The 22,443-nt window shown below is 35.6% G+C and overlaps 1 protein-coding gene and 1 long non-coding RNA gene across 3 annotated transcripts in view; one reads left to right on the top strand and one right to left on the bottom strand.

Moving 5' to 3' along the window:
• The window catches only part of LOC307184679, a 554,503-nt gene that overhangs the window by 287,371 nt on the left and 244,689 nt on the right, over positions 1 to 22,443 (top strand). The window lies entirely within an intron of this gene.
• MROH9 (maestro heat like repeat family member 9) overlaps positions 1 to 22,443 on the bottom strand; it is a gene marked incomplete at its 5' end in the record, with an annotated part of 86,666 nt that overhangs the window by 52,510 nt on the left and 11,713 nt on the right. The window contains 4 exons of the mRNA XM_079937349.1: positions 2,047 to 2,151; positions 4,129 to 4,215; positions 4,790 to 4,925; positions 11,286 to 11,365. Of these exons, the coding sequence (XP_079793475.1) occupies positions 2,047 to 2,151; positions 4,129 to 4,215; positions 4,790 to 4,925; positions 11,286 to 11,365 (408 nt within the window). The remainder of the gene's footprint in view (positions 1 to 2,046; positions 2,152 to 4,128; positions 4,216 to 4,789; positions 4,926 to 11,285; positions 11,366 to 22,443) is intronic.

The raw sequence follows: 22,443 nt of genomic DNA on the forward strand, positions 1-22,443 counted from the left end.
CCACACCCTCTCCAGCATTTATTGTTTCTAGATTTTTTTGATCATGGCCATTGTAATCTGTGTGAGGTGATACCTCATTGTAGTTTTGATCTGCATTTTTCTAATGATTAGTGATGTTGAGCATTTTTTCATGTGTTTGTTGGCCATCTGTATGTCTTTGGAGAAATGTCTATTTAGGTCTTATGCCCATTTTTTGATTGAGTTGTTTGTTTTTTTTGATATTGAGCTGCATGAGCTGTTTGTATATTTTGGAGATTAATCCTTTGTCAGTTGCTTCGTTGGCAAATATTTTCTCCCATTCTGTGGGTTGTCTTCTAATCTTGTTTATGGTTTCCTTTGCTGTGCAAAAGCTTTTAGGTTTAATTAGGTCCCATTTGTTTATTTTGGTTTTTATTCTCATTACTCTAGGAGGTGGGTCAAAAAAGATCTTGCTGCGATTTATGTCATAGAGTGTTCTGCCTATGTTTTCCTCTAAGAGTTTTATAGTGTCTGGCCTTACATTTAGGTCTTTAATCAATTTTGAGTTTATTTTTGTGTGTGGTGTTAGGGAGTGTTCTCATTTCATTCTTTTACATGTGGCTGTCCAGTTTTCCCAGAACCACTTATTGAAGAGGGTATCTTTGCTCCGTTGTATATTTTGGCTTCCTTTGTCATAGATTAGGTGACCATAAGTGCATGGGTTTATCTCCCAAAGTTTATTTTAAATAAAATAATAAAAATTCAACTATGTTATAAGGCTGATTTAGGCTTTTCGTCTCAATATGTCTAGAGACTGTACAAGTATTAGAAATGGATACATGAAGATAGTGTCACAAATGCATGTTTCTGACCCCCTTCATACTGAACTCCTGAACTGATTTAAGCAATCAGATATACAATTAGTAGAGTGTGTTTAAAAATCACGGTAAAGGGTGACTTATGGAACAGAGACTGAAAACACAGTATCCATAAGAGAGAAAAATGTTCAGAGATAGTCTGAGGCTTCTTAGAAGGCAGGCAATAATGTTATTCAAAATATAGAAAACCTCAGTAAATATTGGCAATTATGAGATACCTATTTGTTCTCCATCTGAAAGGCAACAGTTAAAAAGTCTGATAATATCCAGGTGTTTGTGAAGGTTGAGGAAATGGGCGCTCTAATATTCACAGGAATGCAGAATGAAGGACAATTGTGCATTACTAAGTTTTAACCTATTCATACTTTTTGGCCTATTATTTTTCTTAGCATTTCTAAGTACATACTCACATACATGCAAAAGGATGACCATTTTTGTATTGTTTGAAGTAGAAAAACCCACAATATACTTCAATGTTCATCAACTGAAGAATAGTTAAGTAGATCATAATACATCAACACTATAAGATATAAGCTGTAGTGAAAATAATGAAGCAAATCTATTAAAGTATCTGTTGGGCATACTGTTCAGTGAAAAAATCAAATTGCAGAACCATATGTAAATATGATGTAACTTTAGTAAAGAAAAACTAAGTAACAAAGCTATGTATATCCGTGTGCATGTATATTTGTACGTGTACGTAGCTGTTTGGCAGGACACACATCACACAGACGTGGCTAGGGATGAGATTGGGATGGAGAGGATAGTAAAGAAGGACTTCTGCTATGTCTTTAGCATGTCTTACAATGAAAGTACTCAAGAATTACTTGTTATACATTTAAAATAAATGGTAGTTTAAAAATATTCTAGGAAAAAGAGAAATAAGAAGGAAAGTAAGGTTGGAAGAATTTATAAGTTTACAAATAACATTGATTGTGGTCCAAAGAGGAGAATCCAGAGAGTCAGCAAAAGCCTGGTTTTGACACACTCATACTGTTTGTGGAAAGCATGAGGCATCTTAATTAATTGAGAAACTCTGCTCTAACTGACATAAAGTCATGTAGGATATTAATTCCTTTCCCAGTATCCCAACCTACTAGTATGATAATACAAAGCAGGCATCTAACACTCTCTAGACACAAGACTTGGAAAGCAGCACTGCAGAAATGCAGTCTTCAGAAGCACGTGGCATGATTACTCTGTGACTTACACATCCCTTGACTTTCCTGGATGCAAAGCTTAGCACTCTGCTGATGATCACCATGGCTCTCTCCTGCATGTACAAATTATCTTCACTCATCCACACAGCCATTTCCTGTTGAAAACACAAGAACTATCCTAGAGCCATGGTGTTTCCATTTCCACAGGTCGCTTTCTTCTGATCACCACCTTCACCAAGTCAAAGTTCCCCATGTCCTCCCAATGGTTTCACACCTATCCTATATTTATTTTAAAAATATGGCGATAAGCTGGTATATGACTGTCTAGTATAATACTTCATCTGCCATATAGCTACACCTGGGTTTTATTTTATTTAATTCTATCCAACAAGTATTTACTAATATCCACTATAACAGTCACTTTGCCAGGCATCATGAAAAGTTTAACATGAGGCTATGAGGCTGATTATCACCAGCTGCTTCTCCTTCTCTTTTTCTTTCAAAATACATATTCTCTCTTTTTTTTAAGCCATAAGATCTGATTTGCAGTTTTAAAAAAGAATCAAATGTTATTTGATCCTGAAATGTCATTTTATCCCAGAATTGCCTCTGTAAATTTACCATCCAGATATTTTCTGACTCATGGTTTAGAGTATATTCCTGGAGCCAGCTCGATGGGAAAGTTCTTGCTAATTTTGATTCATTGCTAAATATGGTCTGTCTTGCTGTAGCTTCTACCTATTTGTTCTAAATCCTCAGATGCAGGGAAATATTTACAACCGTGGGGAAGGAAGAAGACTGCATATGGCTTACATGTTAACCACCCTTAGTAGACTTCTTAAGACAGATTGTTGGAGTCCTTAGTATTTATGCCAATGGTTGGCCAAATCTCATCCCCTTCTCTTGCTCCCATTGTGTAAAACTGTTATGAAGTTTGTTTCCTAGGGCAGAAGAGTCTCTAAATCTCAGGGGGCTCAGCCTATTCCTTTTCCAGGAGTGAGGGTCAACTCTTTTTGAGGATCAGGGGAGTTTCTAGATGTGGTAGGTATAAGAACAAGGTGGTTAAGTAACAGGCTCCCTAGTTAGAGTAGGTCCTCTACTCATTAGATGCACACATATTATTTCTCCTCTCTCTGCTTCCATTTCCTTATCTGCAAATGAGAGAAATAATTTTAACTTTCTCATAGGGTTATTTTAAGGATTAAATTAAAAACCCCATATATTAAGTATGCAGCTTAGTGCCTGACATAGAGTAAATCCTCAATAAGCAGCCTAGGGTGGTAGAAAGAGCACACATGGGGAGAGGGTTGTAATAATGGGGTAATAACCAATTTACAGGATTGTGAGGTTAAAATGTTTTAAATGCATGGAAAATATTTGGCTAAAATTAGGCACAAGTTACCTCAGTATATTTTATTATCCCCCCCCATTTCTCCTAATCTTCATATATACCAGTTCTGCTTCTTTCCTTGAATGTATTTTACGACTTGCAAATCCCATGATTCTCATGGTACAGTAAGTAAATCTAGTTTCTCAGTATTTTCAGACAGCTTCCTCCTGATGCCATCATGTTAAAAATGCAAAATTAAAGGTCATAAAATGTCCAGATCAGTCTCTGTCTCTGCCTGACACATTAAAAACACAGTGAAATCTTGGATGTGAAAAGTAGGGTTATGGCTGGTTATTAGAACTTCCTTTGATACTATGGTGTCCATGAAGATAGGATGCTCATGGGATTCCCTAGCCCAGGGTTGTTAGGGAAGAACATGCATATAGATATTATCAAAATATGGCTCATTGTTAGGTGGACCTGAAGGTGGTTTAGGCCAGTCATCGTATGTTCTGCTACCCCGTATTGTGTTTTCTCTTACATTGCTACATAACCCTTGGCTTCTTAAGTGTCTGTTGCCATTCTCCCAAAATTGGCTTCTTAAAATTGTATCTCTGTAATTCAAATAAAAGAAAGTAATTTTATTTGGGAGACAATGGCACATTCTGAAAGGTAAAGAAAAATTTTCAGCTGCCAAATACTTGAAGGAGATCTAAGTATGGCAAATGGTAAATAATAAGTAAAATATAGTATACCCTTTAGATTTATGACAAGAAAATGAGACTACTTATTTTCCCTTTACCTTTAAGATTTGCAGTTTGTAGAGGTCTTTAGACACTAAGATCAGAAGAGTGTCCTCAAATATGTTTAAAATAGTTCGGTATAAATTCTGAAAAACAAGAAATTTGCACAACCAGCCAGCCAGCCTTAGATAAAATTTTACCAACGCCTATAGTTTTGCATCCTGGGGTCCTGAGTTCTCCCCATAAACTGAAGGTAAGAAAGGAGAGAGGTAGCTCTGGAGATGAGACCTCATTCAATACTGTATGCCATGAATTGCTTTAATACCTTGCGGGGCAAGTGAACTGTGTAGCTATGCTGAGAAATAAAAACCACAGATGTTGCTGATCTTACTACAGGATTCTTCCTACCTCCACTTTTCTTAGCTCCTGTTTCCTTCTTTGCAACACTTGCCAGTAAACTTGCTGTTTTTGTCAAACAAATTAACCAAAATCTCTTCACCCATTTGTTCCTATAGATCCTATACAATCCTTTAAATCCCATGGGTTATAGAATTCACAAGGAGTCCAGGGATAGAGATTAGTGCTAGAATATGCTGTTTATCTATTATATCTAAAGAGAATGAAGGAGAAAACAAAGATTACAACTTTTGGACAGACTTTCTATGAGATTGCTGTGGTGCATGACGATGTCTCATTATGACTAAAGGAAGCAAGTTTTACCTCCAGGTCCTCTTGGTCATCCTCATTCTTCCCAATTTCTTTCACTTTGTCAAGACTTGGTATAGCAAATGCCATTTTGAAGGACAACTCTACTATCTTCAGCTGAGTTTCATATTGCAATAAGGGATCCACGAAGCTGACAAGAAAAAGGTATAATTATTAAATTGAGTAAAGAACAGATACAACCTAACTTTAGTGGTTTTTTCTTAGTTTAAGAGACAGTGTACTAGAAAATGAGGCCCAACTTTCGGCTTTATATAACATGGGTTTTAAATATTAGTGTAAAAATAACAATGGTGCTTTAACTATAAAGGAATCATATTTTTTGGTAAAAATCATTTATAATCTGTTATTTAGAGTTCATAATATATTTCTGCATAGACATAATAATCTAAAGGGTGGTTACCTACCCAGCCAAGCCCGTAAAGCCATGCTGAGATTTAGGTAGTTGAAATATATTACTGCCACATTTTCTCTAGTCCATGATACTATGTTTCTTACATTTAATGTTTCTGATATTGGGATACATCTTCCAATTTATGGCAAAAGAAACCTTCCCATCAGCAGCTAAAAAGATAAGTTGTGACACAGTTATTGTTCCTTCAATAAGTGTGACCTCTGGATAACAGTGCCTCCTGATTTTTTTGTGTTAAAAATAATTTTTTTAAAAAAGATGGTAATATAGTTGTTAAGGTAGGAAATCTTGTGCTGAACTCAGAATCTTTTTCCTCTACTGGAGAAGAAGACCTAAATATCTGATATCCATTGTTTGAAACGGCATTTCTCGTATTATATTAGATAATTTTCAAATCTTGAGAAGATTGATTTGACTTATTCATGGGCTCCAATGGATTTTCAGACTCTGAACAGCTACCTATCAAAAGCTTCCAGTAGTATTTTCAGTTGTAGGTTTCTAGAGATATATGATTTTGTTTAGAAAAATGCAAAATTAATATTTTGATAAAATAGAAAATAGTCTTTTAATGTACTTTGAAATCATATTGCCAGTCCTAAAAATGCTAAAATGGTCCATGTCATGAACAAGGATTAGGAAAGTAGTGTGATACTCTGATGCCATTCATAACTGCTGATGGACTAAAGAATCTTCACATTTTAAGTGTGAAGAACGCTGAGAGTCAGATATTGGTGATACTAAAGAAAGTCCGATATAAATATATAGGTCAACATCGGCAATTATCAGCAAGTATACATTGTTTTTTGGGCTACATGTAATTGGTTTTCAAAAGAACAAGTATTAAATTACTAATGTGTTTTACAAAAAATGACATCTTGGAAATAAGAATGGCAGTGTGAAACCTTTCTTATATTCCAAGATATATAACCAGGTGGTATAGAAAGAAACTTGAGAAGAAAGAATAAGCATCCCTCACAAATTACTGTATGCTTTTGTTAAATTTTTGAGTGAAATGTTTTTTCAGATATTAGAGTGAAGTGAGAAGTAGAGGTAAGCCAAATGTACTAAAATATTTCTTGAAAATGTTCTATTTCTTCCTATTATGAAGCAATAAGTATTATATAAGATCAGTAAGCAAAATTTTTACAAGTATAATTTCAAGAATCACAATTGAATAAAGGAAAGTCGATGCCTCCTAATAAAAGCATGGGAAAATTATATTAAACATGATCAAAAATAAATCAGGAGGGCTATATCAATATGATACATGTCTAATACAAATGAAAGAGTATTAAGAGAGATATATGCAATTATTATAAAATAATAAAAGACATAGTTATTAATACAAAAGCTCTCAAACCACGTAGAAACAAAATTGAAAAATTATTAAACAGAATTATTAATATATATAATAATTTTATGAAAAATTATTATATTATTAAAGATATAAGGAGAAATAGACACACAGATATAGGAGATGATTAAGCATTCAATTATTAGTATATGGTAGATAAAAATAAAAATTCTGCAAAAGGAGAGACCTTTAATAGAATTAATAAGGAGGTATAAATTGTATTAATTGAGATAACAAGGATTATCTTTTCAGATAATCATGGAATGCTGACAAATATTTGCCATATACTTAGCCATAGAAAGTTTCAAAATATAAAAGGATATATATTTCGTTCTCAAATCACAATGAGAAGTCTATTTTTAAAATTAGAAAATTCAAAGTACTTAAATACAGTCAAGACTTTTTTTTTATTTAAAATGAGGGAAAATAATAAACTAAACATATAATTTAAGATTTTAAAAGGACTAAAAATACAACCAAAGACATGAAGGACATAAGCAAAATAAATGCATTATGAAAAAAAAAGGAAAAGGAGAAATAATAGTATAATGGCAAGTTTAAAAAAAGATTTAAAAGATAAGAAATCATAGGAGACTACTACAAGCAACTATACGCCAATAAAACGGACAACCTAGAAGAAATGGACAAATTCTTAGAAAGGTACAACCTTCCAAGACTGAACCAGGAAGAAATAGAAAATATGAATAGACCAAGCACAAATCTAGGACCAGATGGCTTCACAGGCAAATTCTATCAAATATTTAGAGAAGAGTTAACACCTATCCTGAAACTCCTCCAAAAAATTACAGAGGAATGAACACTCCCAAGCTCATTCTATGACACCATCATCACCCTGACACCAAAACCAGATAAAGATATCACAAAAAAGAAAATGACAGGCCAATGTCACTGATGAACATAGATAGATGCAAAAATCCTCAACAAAATACTACCATACCGAATCCAACAACACATTAAAAGGATCACACACCATGATCAAGTAAGTGGGATTTATCCCAGGGATGCAAGGATTCTTCAATATCTGCAAATCAATCAGTGTGAGACATGACATCAATAAATTGAAGAATAAAAATGATATAATATCTCAATAGATGCAGAAAATGTTTTTGACAAAATTCAACACCCACTTATGATAAAAACTCTCCAGTAAGTGAGCATAGAGGGAACCTACCTCAACATAATAAAGGCCATACATGACAAACACACAGCAAATATCATTCTCAATGGTGAAACACTGAAAGCATTTCTTCTAAGATCAGGAACAAGACAAGGATGTCCACTGTCACCACTGTTATTCAACATAGTTTTGGAAGTCCTAGCCGTGGCAATCAGAGAAGAAAAAGAAATAAAAGGAATACAAATTGGAAAAGAAGTCACTGTTTGCAGATGACATGATACTATACATAGAGAATCCTAAAGATGTTACCAGAAAACTACTAGAGCTCATCAAGGAATCTGGTAAAGTTGCAGGATACAAAATTAATGCACAGAAATCTCTTGCATTCCTATGCACTAACAATGAAAGATCAGAAAGAGAAATCAAAGAAATAATCCCATTTACTATCACATCAAAAAGAATAAAATACCTAGGAATAAACCTACCTAAGGAGGTAAAAGACCTGTACTCAGAAAACTATAAGATACTAATGAAAGAAATCAAAGATGACACAAACAGATGGAGAGATATAACATGTTCTCAGATTGGAAGAATCAATATTGTGAAAATTATTACACTACCCAAAGCAATCTACAGATTCAATGCAATCCTTATCAAATTACCAATGGCATTTTTCACAGAATTAGAACAAAACATTTTACAATTTGTATGGAAACATAAAGACCACAAAAGCCAAAGCAATCCTGAGAAAGAAGAACGGAGCTGGAGGAATCAGGCTCCATGACTTCAGACTATACTACAAAGCTACAGTCTTCAAAGCAGTATGATACTGGCACAAAACAGAAATATAGATCAATGGAACAGGATAGAAAGTCCAGAGATAAAACCATGCACCCATGGTCACCTAATCTATGACAAAGGGGGCAAGAATATACAATGGAGAAAAGACAGTCTCTTCAATAAGTCATCCTGGGAAAACTGGACAGCTCCATGTAAAAGAATGAACTTAGAACACTCCCTAACACCACACACAAAAATAAACTCAAAATGGATTAAAGGCCTAAATGGATACTATAAGCCTAAAAGGCTGGATACTATAAAACTCTTAGAGGAAAACATAGAAAACTCCTTGACATAAATCATAGCAAGATCTTTTTCAATATACCTCCTAGAGTAATGAAAATAAAAACAAAAATAAACAAATGGGACCTAATTAAACTTAGCTTTTCCATAGCAAAGGAAACATAAACAAAATGAAAAGACAACCCTCATGAAGGGAGAAAATATTTGCAAATGAAGCAACTGACATGGGATTAATCTCCAAAATATACAAACATCTCATGCAGCTGAATATCAGAAAAACAAACAACCCAATCAAAAAAATAGGCAGAAGATCTAAGTAGACATCTCTCCAAAGAAGACATACAGATAGCTAAAAAGCACATGAAAAGGTGCTCAACATCACTAATTATTAGAGAAATGCAAATCAAAACTCCAATGAAGTATCACCTCACACCAATCAGAATGGCCATCATCAAAAAATCTAGAAACAATATGTGCTGGAGAGGGTGTGGGGAAAAGGGAACCCTCCTACACTGTTGGTAGGAATGTAAATTGATACAGCAACTATGGAGAACAGTGTGGACGTGCCTTAAAAAACTAAAAATAGAGCTACCATATGATCCAGCAATCCCACTCCTGGGCATATATCTGGAGGAAAAACATGGTTCAAAAGGATATATGCACCCCAATGTTCATTGCAGCACTATTTAAAATAGCCAGGACACGGAAGCAACCTGAATGTCCATTGACAGATGAATGGATAAAGAAGGTGTGGTATGTATATACAATGGAATATTACTCAGCCATAAAAAAGAATGAAATAATGCCATTTGCAGTGACATCAGTGGACCTAGAGATTGTCATACTGAGTGAAGTAAGTCAGACAAAGAGAGACAAATATGTGATATTGTTTACATGTGGAATCTAAAAAAAGTGTACAAATGAACTTATCTACAAAACAGAAATAGAGTTACAGATGTAGAGAACAAACTTATGGTTACCAGGGGTAGGGGGGAAGGGATAAATTGGAAGATTGAGATTGACAGATACACACCACTATATATAAAATAGATAACTAATAAGGACCTACTGTATAGCACAGGGAAATCTACTCAATAATCTCTAGTGGGCTATATGGGAAAAGAATCTAAAAAAGAGTAGGTATATGTGTAACTGATTCACTTTACTGTACACCTGAAACTAACACAACATTGTAAATCAACTATACTCCAATAACAGCAACAAAAAAAGACAAGCAAAAGAGTAAGCAGAAACTAAATAATAATTAATAAAGACTAAATTAGTCAAAAAAATAAGTAAGCTATTATATGAGTTTAATAGTAACAAATAAAATTTATTTATATTATTAAATTATACAAGTATATATGAAGGTATAACACATGTAAATCTTTATGTACCAAATTATACTTGGTCGAAATATGAAAACCAAAATCTATAACAAATTTTAAAGAATAAAGGAAAAACTATTAGGTGGGGGATTTTTAGGACATTTAAGTAGACCAAAAAATTAAATTAAAATATGGAGAAGGGGATTCTAATCCAGGGTCTGCCTTTCCATGAACCCTGTAAAATAATATAATACAGTATGCCAAATTTTGTTTATATGGATCTATGTATACATGTATGAGTATCTTCTAGGTGACTAGGCTTTGACAAAACACTTATTAATAAGTGCAGTTCTTCTGGAAAACAAGTTGACACAATCAAAAGCTCTTAGAAGGTTCATCTCATCTGCATTACTTTGGGTTCAGGGGAAGCAGATGCCAAAACAGGATTAGAAGTACAAGAGATTTCCAAGAGAAGGAAGGAAGCAGGAATAGGGTAGGAAGAGTCTTGGACTGCAGCAAGTTCCAAGGAGGGTTCAGCTTGGCTGATGGCGATCCCCCAAGCTGAAGTCACCCATTGGAGTTATTTGTCCTACCATTCTGGGTCATTGGTGAGATCAGCCTACAGGAAGTGACACCTCACAGACCGTGCTGGTGAATCTATACAGGCAGGGCTGGAGTTGTTGACCAATGAGGATTCCCCCACAGCAGGGCATTTTCATGGTTGCCTATCACCTAAATCAGGAACCTCACTTTCAGAATGGTATTTCAAGGAAGTAGTTCAGAGCAGATACAATCTTTTACGTACCAGGATGATTATCATAATGTTGGTAAAATATAATATAATTTAGAAAATGTCAAAATTTTGGAATATTCCATTGCCATTAAAATGAAAATATGATTTTACAGAGAAATTAAAAATTAAGACAAAGCAAAAATGAAAAGTAGTATAGAAAATTGAATGTGCAACGTGCTTATGATTCTGCAGTAGTTAAATAATCTGCCTATTCCTGCAATACAGAAAGATTTAAAAGAACATGAGAAAGAAAGAGCTAACAGTTGCTGAATTAGGGTGGTGGAATTTGGAGTCACTTTTTATTTCTCATATTTTTGATATGTATTTATTACATTTTTAAAAAGGTATTCAATCAGTGATATGAAAGCATTAAAGCTTATTATACCTGGAGTTCATGGCCAGGATCATGGCTTGATTACTTAACAGGCCTGAGTATGCATCCCATAGGCTGGCAGCTGTTTGCACCTGTAAGTACCAGGAGAGAGAAAAGAATCAATGATGACAGACCTGTGGGGCTCATAACATCATGTGTAATTCTGTCTTTTACAGAAACCAAAGGGACCAAATTGGAATTTGGACTTGAAATATAAGCCCAAGGGTTTATAGAAGTGATGAGACCAGACAAACTGTAATTTAAACCTATGCATGATATTAAATGCTGGCCTTTTACAGCCAACCACTGTGCTTATATAATTAGCATTTCCAGACAAAAATTTATTAGGAATGCTCTTTACCAGGTGCCCTCCTATACAACACTCTAACCATTAAGTGCAGTCTGCTCAGTGTGGAGTCTATCTATAAACTTATCAGCAAGGTGATTTAAATCAGGCCTTACTGAAAAATGTCCAAACTCACACTACTATAGAATGGGAACCATGTACAGGTCAGTGTATAGCTGTCTAATATAACTATTTAAATTTATAAATGATAATAAATGGGATTCCATTAAGAATCTCCACTTCTTTTTTTTTTTTTTTTTTTTTTTGCGGTACGCGGGCCTCTCACTGTTGTGGCCTCTCCCATTGCGGAGCACAGGCTCTGGACACGCAGGCTCAGCAGCCATGGCCCACGGGTCCAGCCGCTCTGCGGCATGTGGGATCTTCCTGGACCGGGGCACGAACCCGTGTCCCCTGCATCGGCAGGCGGACTCTCAACCACTGCGCCACCAGGGAAGCCCAAGAATCTCCACTTCTTTATTCAAGAAGTTGGAGAACTGGAGAAGACCTAATAGAATAGCACCTCTTTTCTTCTGCACATACCACTCTTGTTCATGCAAGCCTCTGTTGCAATGTCACTTTCTTGTATCAGACCCATTAGTGCTGTTTATAGAAATTCTCAGCCTCTATTTCTGAAATAGCTCAAAGTTCTCTTTTAGGTACTGCTGTATAATAATGGTATTTCAAAGGGAATTTATTCCTCTAGTGCATGGCAAATGACTGCCCCTGAATACTTCGCACATTAAATAAAAGCCCTTCTCTGTTTGCTAAGTGCTGCTTTGCTGACTCCAGCATTGAGTGCCCTGTGGGATCTGTGTTTTGCCTCTGTGGAGTGTAAGAGCAATCTTGATGGATAGAGCTATATGCGTGTCTATTAAGATCGTGTTGTGGACTGCGTGTTTGAATTTTGAGAAATTTCGATGTTGAAACCCTAACCCCCAGTGTGATGATATTAGGAAGTGGGGCCTTTGGGAGGTGATTAGGTTTAGAGGAGGTCATGAGAGATAACCCCTATGATGGGATTAGAGCCTTTATAAGAAGAGACATAAGAGAGCTTGCTTGCGATTTCTGTCTCCACCATGTGAGGATGCAAGGAAAGGATGGCTGTCTGAAACCCAGGAAGAAGAACCTCACCAGATACTGAATCTACCATTCTTTGATCTTGGACTTCCCAGCATCCAGAACTGTGAGAAATAAATTTCTGTTGTTTAAGCCACCCATTCTCTGGTACCATGGTAAACCAGCCCAAACAGATGAGAGAGTCTGACAAACTTCCTGATTGGGGATCTGAATTAAAAAATGGCATCTCCCCACTAGGGACAAGCATCCTGCCATGACCTTCCTGGGAGTCACCACACTGATCATTGTCTAACACCTCTTCTCTGGGCTGTGCTCAGGCTGAGTGGTTCAGAGGACTTATTCTCCTTTCTCTAAAATATTTATATTCATATCTAGCATTGATTCCTAACAATGCCAAACATGATTTTACTTAATCTTGAGAGAATAATTCTTTGCTATGTTATTTATTAACATACTGCACATTATTATTACTTAGAGAGCATGGAATCTTCTATATGGTAGACAACTCTCACTGTAACATGGAAGAATAATGGTGATTGGTCTATTTTGGAAAGACATTTTTGTCCTTGTCACCACTTCCATTTAATTTGGCCAGAAATCTACTAGTTGTGTTTCTCTGGGCAGTGACTAACTGAACATTTTGTTGATATAAGCAATGATCCTTTGACAGTATTGTTTCAATGGGAACTTTTCTTATACAATATGTTCTAACTGGGCTTGAGTCCTTAGAAATTAATTTGTAACACTTTAAATTTAAAGCACTGATTCTCAACATTGGCAGTACATTAAGGGGTTAAAAAATATTGATTTTGATTCCTGGGCCACACCTCCAGAGATATGGATTTAATAGGTCTGTATTCAAGACCAGGCATCAACATTAAAAAAAAAAAGCCTTCCAGAAAATTTTGATGTACAGCCAGAATTGAGAAGCCATTTTTAAGCCTGTAGCTTGCTTGTACAGTAATAATCGTCATTACGTTGATCTCTAATAACATGGACCTCTGCTTCCTCTCTGTTAGCTAGGATCTCTCTTTTCCAAATTTGTTACCACAAATCCATCACCAGTTTATTGTTCTGCCCATATTACTTTAGCGTCACATCTTTTGTTGATTCACTGATTTACAGCAAATATCCCTTCCTTGTTATAAGCATGCTTTCACCTGTGCCATATATACTGCTAATGTTTATCTAATTCCAAAAGCCAGTGCACACATTGATAAGCAGTAAGGATTGTCTAACATGTACAGACTGATTCTCCAGTGGTGTCGGTATAGGGAGTTATAGGATTTAGCCAGGAATTTCACCTGCTTTTCCCAATTAGGCTTTTTGTTATTGTTTCAAATATATAACATGCTCACCAGTGTTCCCAGAAATTCTTCAGTGCCTCCTCTGGGGAGATGTGATTACCATTCTGGCTTTAACTTCTATTATATGGATAAGTTCTCTTTTATATCATTTTCAATGACTCCTTAATCACTCTGGGTCTTCACTGGAAACCCACAGTAACTGATAAAACGGTAACAATCCTGGGACTTCCCTGGTGGCGCAGTGGTTAAGTATCTGCCTACCAATGCAGGGGACACAGGTTTGAGCCCTCATCCAGGAAGATCCCACATGCCTCAGAGCAACTAAGCCGTGCGTCACAACTACTGAGCCTGCACTCTAGAGCCCACGAGCCACAGCTACTGAGCCCGCGTGCCACAACTACTGAAGCCCGTGCGCCTAGAGCCTGTGCTCCACAACGAGAAGCCACTGCAATGAGAAGCCTGCGCACCGCAACGAAGAGTAGCCCCCACTCACCACAACTAGAGAAAGCCCGTGCACAGCCATGAAGACCCAAAGCAGCCAAAAATAAATAAATTAATTAATTTAAAAAAATGCTCACAATCCTGGAAATCTGTACTTTGTAATATATTTCATAACACTGGATTCTAGGGCCAGTCTGGTGGGCCTTAAGCTTCCATATTTATTATTTTGGCTTTGTTCTCTAAACTATCCATGTGCTTTTTATATATATCTTATATCATTGACATTTTTTGTTCAATATCGCTTGTCATTCTTGGCCAGAAGAATTGGAGTTGTGCCAACTTGACTAGTTTCTTAAATCTCAGATGTTTCAAATCACATATGGATAATGTGTGTTTTCTTATGCCACCTTAGCCAGGGAGAAAATGGTATTATCATAATAATCATTATTCTGAGGGAATTTGAATTCCCTCTGGTAATTCCCAAACTATCCTGGGAATGTTCAAAGGGAGCCATGGACTTGATCTTCTAGAATACTATGTGAGTCTGAACTTTTCCCTTAATCTTAGCTCACTAGAATGTCTCCTTTCTCTGATAATAGCAAAATGTCAAAAGTTCAGAGAGATGAGGCATCTGAATTGAGGGCATGAATATCCAATGCCCTTACCTCTTAGGCTTTCTGTCTTGTGCTGGTGCCTTACTGAAGGTAGTGATTGCTGTTGCTGATGCTCTTGTGTCCCTACCAACACTGCCAAGGCCAGATACCGAGATAGGTGAAGGCTACACCCAGAATAAATTCACTGCCTACTCCCAGATCCAGTTAAATTATTTTCTACTACTGCAAAAAGAACCAGAACCAGTGTAACTACACTGTGCACTCTCAGTATTGTAGTTCTTAACAGATTTTACTTGTTCTTATATTCATTCCTTGCTTGACTTAAACTCTGGGGAAGATTGATGGGACAAATCCCTGAAAGAAAGTTACTGTGCTGTTATATTATGTAGAATTGCCCTACTCCTTTTTTTTTTTCTAATGAATCATTCTCTTTAAACTAGTTTTGTGCCTCCACTGTCTTTTCTTAGAAAGTTCTTTTCCAGGGAGATGTGGGGCCCTCATCTCTGCACACTACTGGAAGGCCTACTTCACCAAATCTCCAGACATTTTAGGGTCTTAGCATCAACATATCTTGGCTCATGAGGGTACCCCAAATACACACTTCCCTCATCAAAAATCCTTTGCCATCCTTACAAATCTCCCCTCAACCAAGAATCTTGTTATGGAAAGATGAAGAACTAAATATAATATCTCTGCAAGATTGAATCCCCAGGATACAAACATTTTCAGTTGATCATCAGATAGTTGTTTAGTGTCTACTGTGTACTAGGTGCTGTGTTAAGCAGTGGGGTTAGAACAGGGGCAAGACAGATAAGTTCTGCCAGTAATCTCATGGGAAAGAAAACTTGAAACACAGGAAATCAGTAAGTATTCAACAAAAGAGGATTTATAAGGATGATTAAGGGAAGCTAAACTAGCAGAGGGTATCAAGGAAAATTTGTTTTCTGAAGAAGTTTTAAGCTCAAACTTAGAGATTATGGGGGTGAGGAGAGCAGAGGAAGAGTTTTTCAGAGAAACACTACGGGTTAAGGACTTGACTTGAGAAAGGGTTTGTTGCATTACAGACACCGTTCTCAACCCTCACTGAGCCTTAAAATCATTTGGATCCCTTCCAAAAATACAAATGCCTAGACTTCACCCCACACAAGTGAATCAAAATATCTGAAGGTGTGGCCCTAGCAACAGTATTTTTAAAAAAAATCTCCACACATAATCCTAATATGAAGCCAGGAATGAGAACCATTATATCAGAGGACATGAAAGGAAACCACATGGATGGTGCAAAGAGAGTAAGGACAGTGGAAAATCATGGGGCCAGAAAGGTTGAATCACAGCTGGTCCTTTTGTGAGTAATAAAGATTACTACTCATCTCTAAGGACCATGGGAGGCATTTAATAGAAGGAGGGACAAGATCACAGGGCTGCTTTGTAGAGATTTGATTGAATATGATAAAATTGTTGCCAAGAGAATGTTACCGAGGTGAGAGATTGTAACAGAGTAGGATTAGAATACTGGCAGTGGAAAAAGAGAGATAAGTAGTGACTGGTAGCAATATCAAATGCTGCTTAAAGGTCACACAAGAAAAAGAAAATTATTATTTGGATTTGAGACATGAAAGCCACTAGGGACCTAGATGGGAGTAGCTCAGTAGAGGATTTCTGTAGATGCTCAGTCTGGCAGGTCATCATGCTGACTAATCAGCTCAGGTCTCACATTTGGATGTGAGGTCCTCAGTTATCTGCAGACACAAATGAACAAAGAGAAAGACTACTAGCCAAAGCTTACTTTTCCTTTTTACATGACCAAAGTCAACAAGTGAGACTGTCAAAAAAAAGTGAGATTGTATAATTGAGGCAAAACCATTTGTTTCCATTTTAGAACCATGTGTGCTGGGTACAATACTTGTCATTTTACTGATTCTGGTGTGACATATTAATACTCATTGAAACTTGATATTCTATGCCTAGAGACCTATACCTTTCTCCTTATCAGTTTTCTCTGCTGGATTTCTGCCCCTTGTGCTTTCTTTGATTTCTCTACCCCAAACAGAGAAGCGAGCGCTTCTGTTGAGCTGCATTATTATTGATGGCCACTAGAGTATACTCTCTTGAGATAACTCAAAATTTATAGCATGACAGTAAAAGCAGAGAACCTCTACAAACACAGAGACCCAAATATCTCTCACTTCCTTAATGGGGAAGTTTTCCACTTTTTTTTCATTGGGAACAGCAAAGAGAGGAACTTTTTTAAAGCTTAGGTATACATGGACATCATAACTAGGTAATATGTCCAATATCACTGCCTAGTAATATCAACCTAGTAGTGTATTGTTGTTTTTTTATTTTATTTTTAAATTGAAGTAAAGTTGATTTACAGTGTTGTGCCAATCTGCTGTACAAAAAAGTGACTCAGTTGTACACATATAGACATTCTTTTTTTTAATATTCTTTTCCATTTATGGTTTATCACAGGGTATTGAATATAGTTCCCTGTGCTATATAGTAGTATCTTGTTGTTTATCCATCCTATATACAATAGTTTACATCTGCTAATCCCAGGCTCCCAGTGCTTCCCTTCTCCACCCTCCCTCCCCTATGGCAACCTTGTGGAATCTAGAGTGTTGTTTTAAGTCCAAGTCTCAATGTGACTTCATTCAAAAACTTGTTGGTGACTGCCTACTTTGGAGCCTTATATTCATAAATACCCATTTCAATATCTGATAGAATTCTGCTGATAAAACTTACTGGTTTCTTTCCCTCTCATCTTTTTAATATAATTGTATAAACCCTCAGAACTAGTAATACATGGTATTATTAGTATGTAAATATAATTTTAAAAACCCTGAGCAGAATAAGTGATGAAAATCATCATGTTCACATCAACTTCAGTGGTCCAAGAGGATGAGGATTCCTAGTTACTCTCTTCCTTTTCCAAGCCTACTTAAAACTCATTTCTCTAATATATCCCTAGTTTAGACCTGGATTAGACCTCTGAGTTAGGTCATAATGGATTACTGTAATAACATAAACATTCTTCACAACTCTTCTATGATATCCATTGAAGCCCCAAATTTTTATTCCTAATAATAAGGTTTAGCCAGCTGGTGATACAGACATTGTTTCCTAATCCCCACATTTTAGAAAGGCCTATAGAACAGGCCCTTATTTTGGAACAATTTCAAGTCAGCTTTACCCAGTCCATCTAGGACTTTAATTTGCCATCTGTTATGCCTTTTATTATCCACTTCGACAATATTAATGTTATCTAGGGACACTAATAATTCTGGATAGGTCATATTAACAAACTGCTTCTCTATTCAGTATCGAAAGGTTCCCCTTTAAATGAATAGATCTCTAATGGGCAGAAAAAGTCTTTATTTTTATCCTCATTAGTCAATGTTATCTGGTTGTTGGAAGTGATAACACTGACTTAGTAAGTCTAACCCACGGAGAACCACAAACATTTCAGTAGGTAGTCTAGTGACCCTTGAAGGCAAAATAGAGAGTATTAGCTCAGTGATTATGTTAATATGCACACATTAAAAAAACTTCCACATTTCTTTTTACTATTACTATTGGGTAGACATTTAACAAAGCAGTTAGAATGAACCACAAAAGTACATTTTAATTATATGAATACCTAAGGCATTAATCTCTCCTCAAACCATCCTTCTAGAGCATTATTTAAACTGTCTTGTCAGTGAACATTCTGATGTGCCAGATCACTAATACACACACAACAATCCATCCACAAGGAGAAACTCTTTGGTTCTGTCCTGAGTTGATTCTTCAGTATGTTTTCATGTGTCTCAGATCAAAGCCATGAGATCTTGGGATTTCTTAAAATGTCACAATACAATGTCTAACTAATAGTAATCTCAGAAGGAAAGAATGAAGAAAACACAAGGAAGAAAATTTTCCAATAAATAACGCAAGATCTTCTCAAAGATAAATGGCTGGAATCTTTAGACTGAAACATGAGTAAGTGCTTAACATATTTGAATAAAAAATACACCTAAAACTATTTTTATGAAATTTCAGTCTAGCCAAGATGAAGAAAAATCTTAAAGCCTTCCAGAAAGAGAAAACAGGTGACAAAAGCTAGAGAATCAGATCATGATCAGATTCTTCATTGGTTATACTGGATACCAGAAAAAATGTAAGTTATGCCTCAGATTTTATTTTTTAGAGAAAATGATCTGCAACCTAGGGAAATGGCTGGAATCATAATTTATGATAGCTGTTCTTATGGTGGTATTTTAAAAAACTCATCTATATTGCATCATTTTAAAAAATGGAAACATAGCACTTTTGTAAAACTAAAAAAGCATTTAAAATTGATCATATATCCACTTCAGAAACAAAAAATCTCTAAGTTCCCAGAGACAGAAATTGTGCAGGTCACATTCTGCGCAATAATGGTATGAGATTATATGCTAAAAATAAAAGAATGGAATAATGGATATCTATATGCAAAAAGATGAATTCATATTTCTACCTCACACCTACACAAAAATCACTCAAAATAGATAATAGATCTAAATCTAAAAGCTAAAACTATAAATCCTTTAGAAGAAAACATAGGAAAAAATCTTTGTCACTTTTGGTTTAGGTAAAATTTCCTTAGATGTAGTCCCCAAAGCACAGTCAAAAGAAAAAAAAGATAAATTGGACTTGATCAATACTAAAACTTTTTGCTCTTCAAAAGACACAATTAAGGAAAGGAAAAAAAAATCAATGTACTGGGAGAAAATATTTGCCAATCATATATTCTACACTCAATAACTGTAAATCTATAAAATACACCTAGATAAATGATTAAGAAATATTTAAGGTATACATGAAGAAAAAACTTTACTGAAGATTCAAGTAAGTGAGAGAAAAAAACATGTTCCTGATGACAAGACAATAATTTAAATAAATTGTCCATAAACTAATCTATAAATTTATACAATTCTAATCAAATGCCAAAAGAAATTCTGGGAGAAATTTCACAAGCACAGTCCGAAATTCTTCTGAAAGTGTAAATGAGTAAAATTAGCCAATACATTTTTTTCTTTTCATTTTGAGTTTTATTTTATTTTTACACAGCAGGTTCTTATTAGTTATCTATTTTATACATATTAGTGTATATATGTCAATCCCAATCTCCCAATTCATATGTTTGTTCTCTACATCTGTGTCTGTCTTTCTGCCTTGCAAACCAGTTCATCTGTACCATTTTTCTAGATTCCTAGATTTCTAGATTAACGCATTAACATATGCGTTAATATACAATATTTGTTTTTCTTTTTCTGACTTCACACTGTATGACAGTCTCTAGGTCCATCCACGTCTCTACAAATGACCCAATTTCGTTCCTTTTTATGGCTAATATTCCATTGTATATATGCACCACATCTTCTTTATCCAGTCATCTGTTGATGGGCATTTAGGTTGCTTCCATGACCTTAGCCAAGACATTTTTGAAAAAGAGGAATAACTGTATAGATTCACCAAATTAGATGCAGAAAGAGTTTGTGTTATATAGCCGAGCTATCTATAATCGTTTAAAAGTGTGACAGTTTCTTTATTGCTGTGATTTGGTAAGATAACATTGACTATTCTGGCTGAAACCAAAAGATTCTGCTGAAGCTGCTGCTGCCACCTGTCAAAGGCATTGATAATATTGCTAGTGCTTGCTGATGGAGTCCCATGACTGTTGATACCCATTATCAAGTTAACTGGCTTATTTCACTTAGCATAATACCCTCCAGGTCTATCAATGTTGTTGCAAATGGCAAGATTTCATTCTTTTTTAGGACTAATATTCCATTGTATATATGTACCACATATTCTTTATCCATTTATTTGTGAGTGGACAGTTAGGTTGCTCACATATCTTGACTACTGTAAATAATGCTGCAATAAACATGAGGGACATATATATTTTCAAATTAGTGTTTTTGTTTTCTTCAAATAAATACAAAGGATTTGAGTTGCTGGGTCGTACTAATATAATATTGTAATTCAACTATATTTCAATTTAAAAAGATAGAGAAAACTAGGATTGCACAAAAGATGCTCTCACTTCATAGCAAAAGCCACAGGTGACCTCATTCCCTCTCACCATTTTAGCCACTCATTGTTTCTCTCTTTTTTACAGCAGCCCCATCTTTCTGGGACTCAGAAGCTGGGGCTGTGCTATTGCGAGATTCTTCCCCCTCTTCTACCAGCCTATTGTCCTTGAATCACACTATGCACCTTGATAATATCTTCACACAAGATATGATCTTCCCTTGCAGGCTCTTCCTTCCTGGTAGTTCTGTCTCATCTGGAGTAGTCCAGACATGCCCGAATTCTAGAGAATTCAATTTAGGCTCAAATTGTGACCTCTACACGAAACAAGTTTGCTTTTTGTCCCATGAACCATTTGACCATCTCCTTTCTGTTGACAACTATATGCAGCCTAAGTCTATGTCATTCTCTTGAATATAATTTGGGTTTTGGACTTGATCTTGTCCATAGCTAAGTGAAATATAAACCCTGATTCTGAAAAACAAATTAAGAACTGAAATTGTAGTGCAGTTTTAACCTTCTTAGGACCATATTCTTACTTTACAGGCTTAGCAGCTGTCTTACTGATTCCTGCTATGCCTCCAGAGATAAATTGGTGTCTAATAAACTTTTTTCTGTAATATAAATGGCATAAATTAGCTCTTTATGTTTTCTAGATTTTCTGTTCACTTCATATTGTCAGTAAAACTCTTCATCACTCTATTGGCAATGACTGTGTTTAGACTACTCTATTTCTCTAACAGTGTATATATTTCACTAGGTCAAAACAAAGTATATTTATTGCTCACTGATGGCAAATCTCCACTTTGCAATCCCTACTAGGAACGAAACAAAATAAAACAAAAAAGAATTTCAAATTCACACAGTAAGATACTTTGCTCTCTATTAACTTACTTTATTAATTAAAATCCCTCTTCCCCAGAGAAATAAAAAGTGATTGGGGGTGGCTTAGAGGCAAAGACAAAAATCCAATGATATAAAATTAAAATAAAGATAAAATTGATGATTTGAGGATGAGGGACATTCACAGACATACATAGTAAACAGCACCTTTACAAGAGCAAGAGATGGATTTCAAATTTAGATACAAATGAATAGATTGATCCAGTGATGAAACTTAGATTATCTATAGAAACATCTTTTTGAATAAACTTTTAAAGCATTATACCCATTTTGTTTAAACATTTTAAAAAATAATGCACAGCTCTGGAACGAAAAACCACATTCACAGAAAGATAGACAAGATGAAAAGGCAGAGGGCTATGTACCAGATGAAGGAACAAGATAAAACACCAGAAAAACAACTAAATGAAGTGGAGATAGGCAAA

The sequence above is a fragment of the Stenella coeruleoalba genome (assembly GCF_951394435.1).
Source record: "Stenella coeruleoalba genome assembly, chromosome: 1".
Lineage (NCBI taxonomy): Eukaryota > Metazoa > Chordata > Mammalia > Artiodactyla > Delphinidae > Stenella > Stenella coeruleoalba.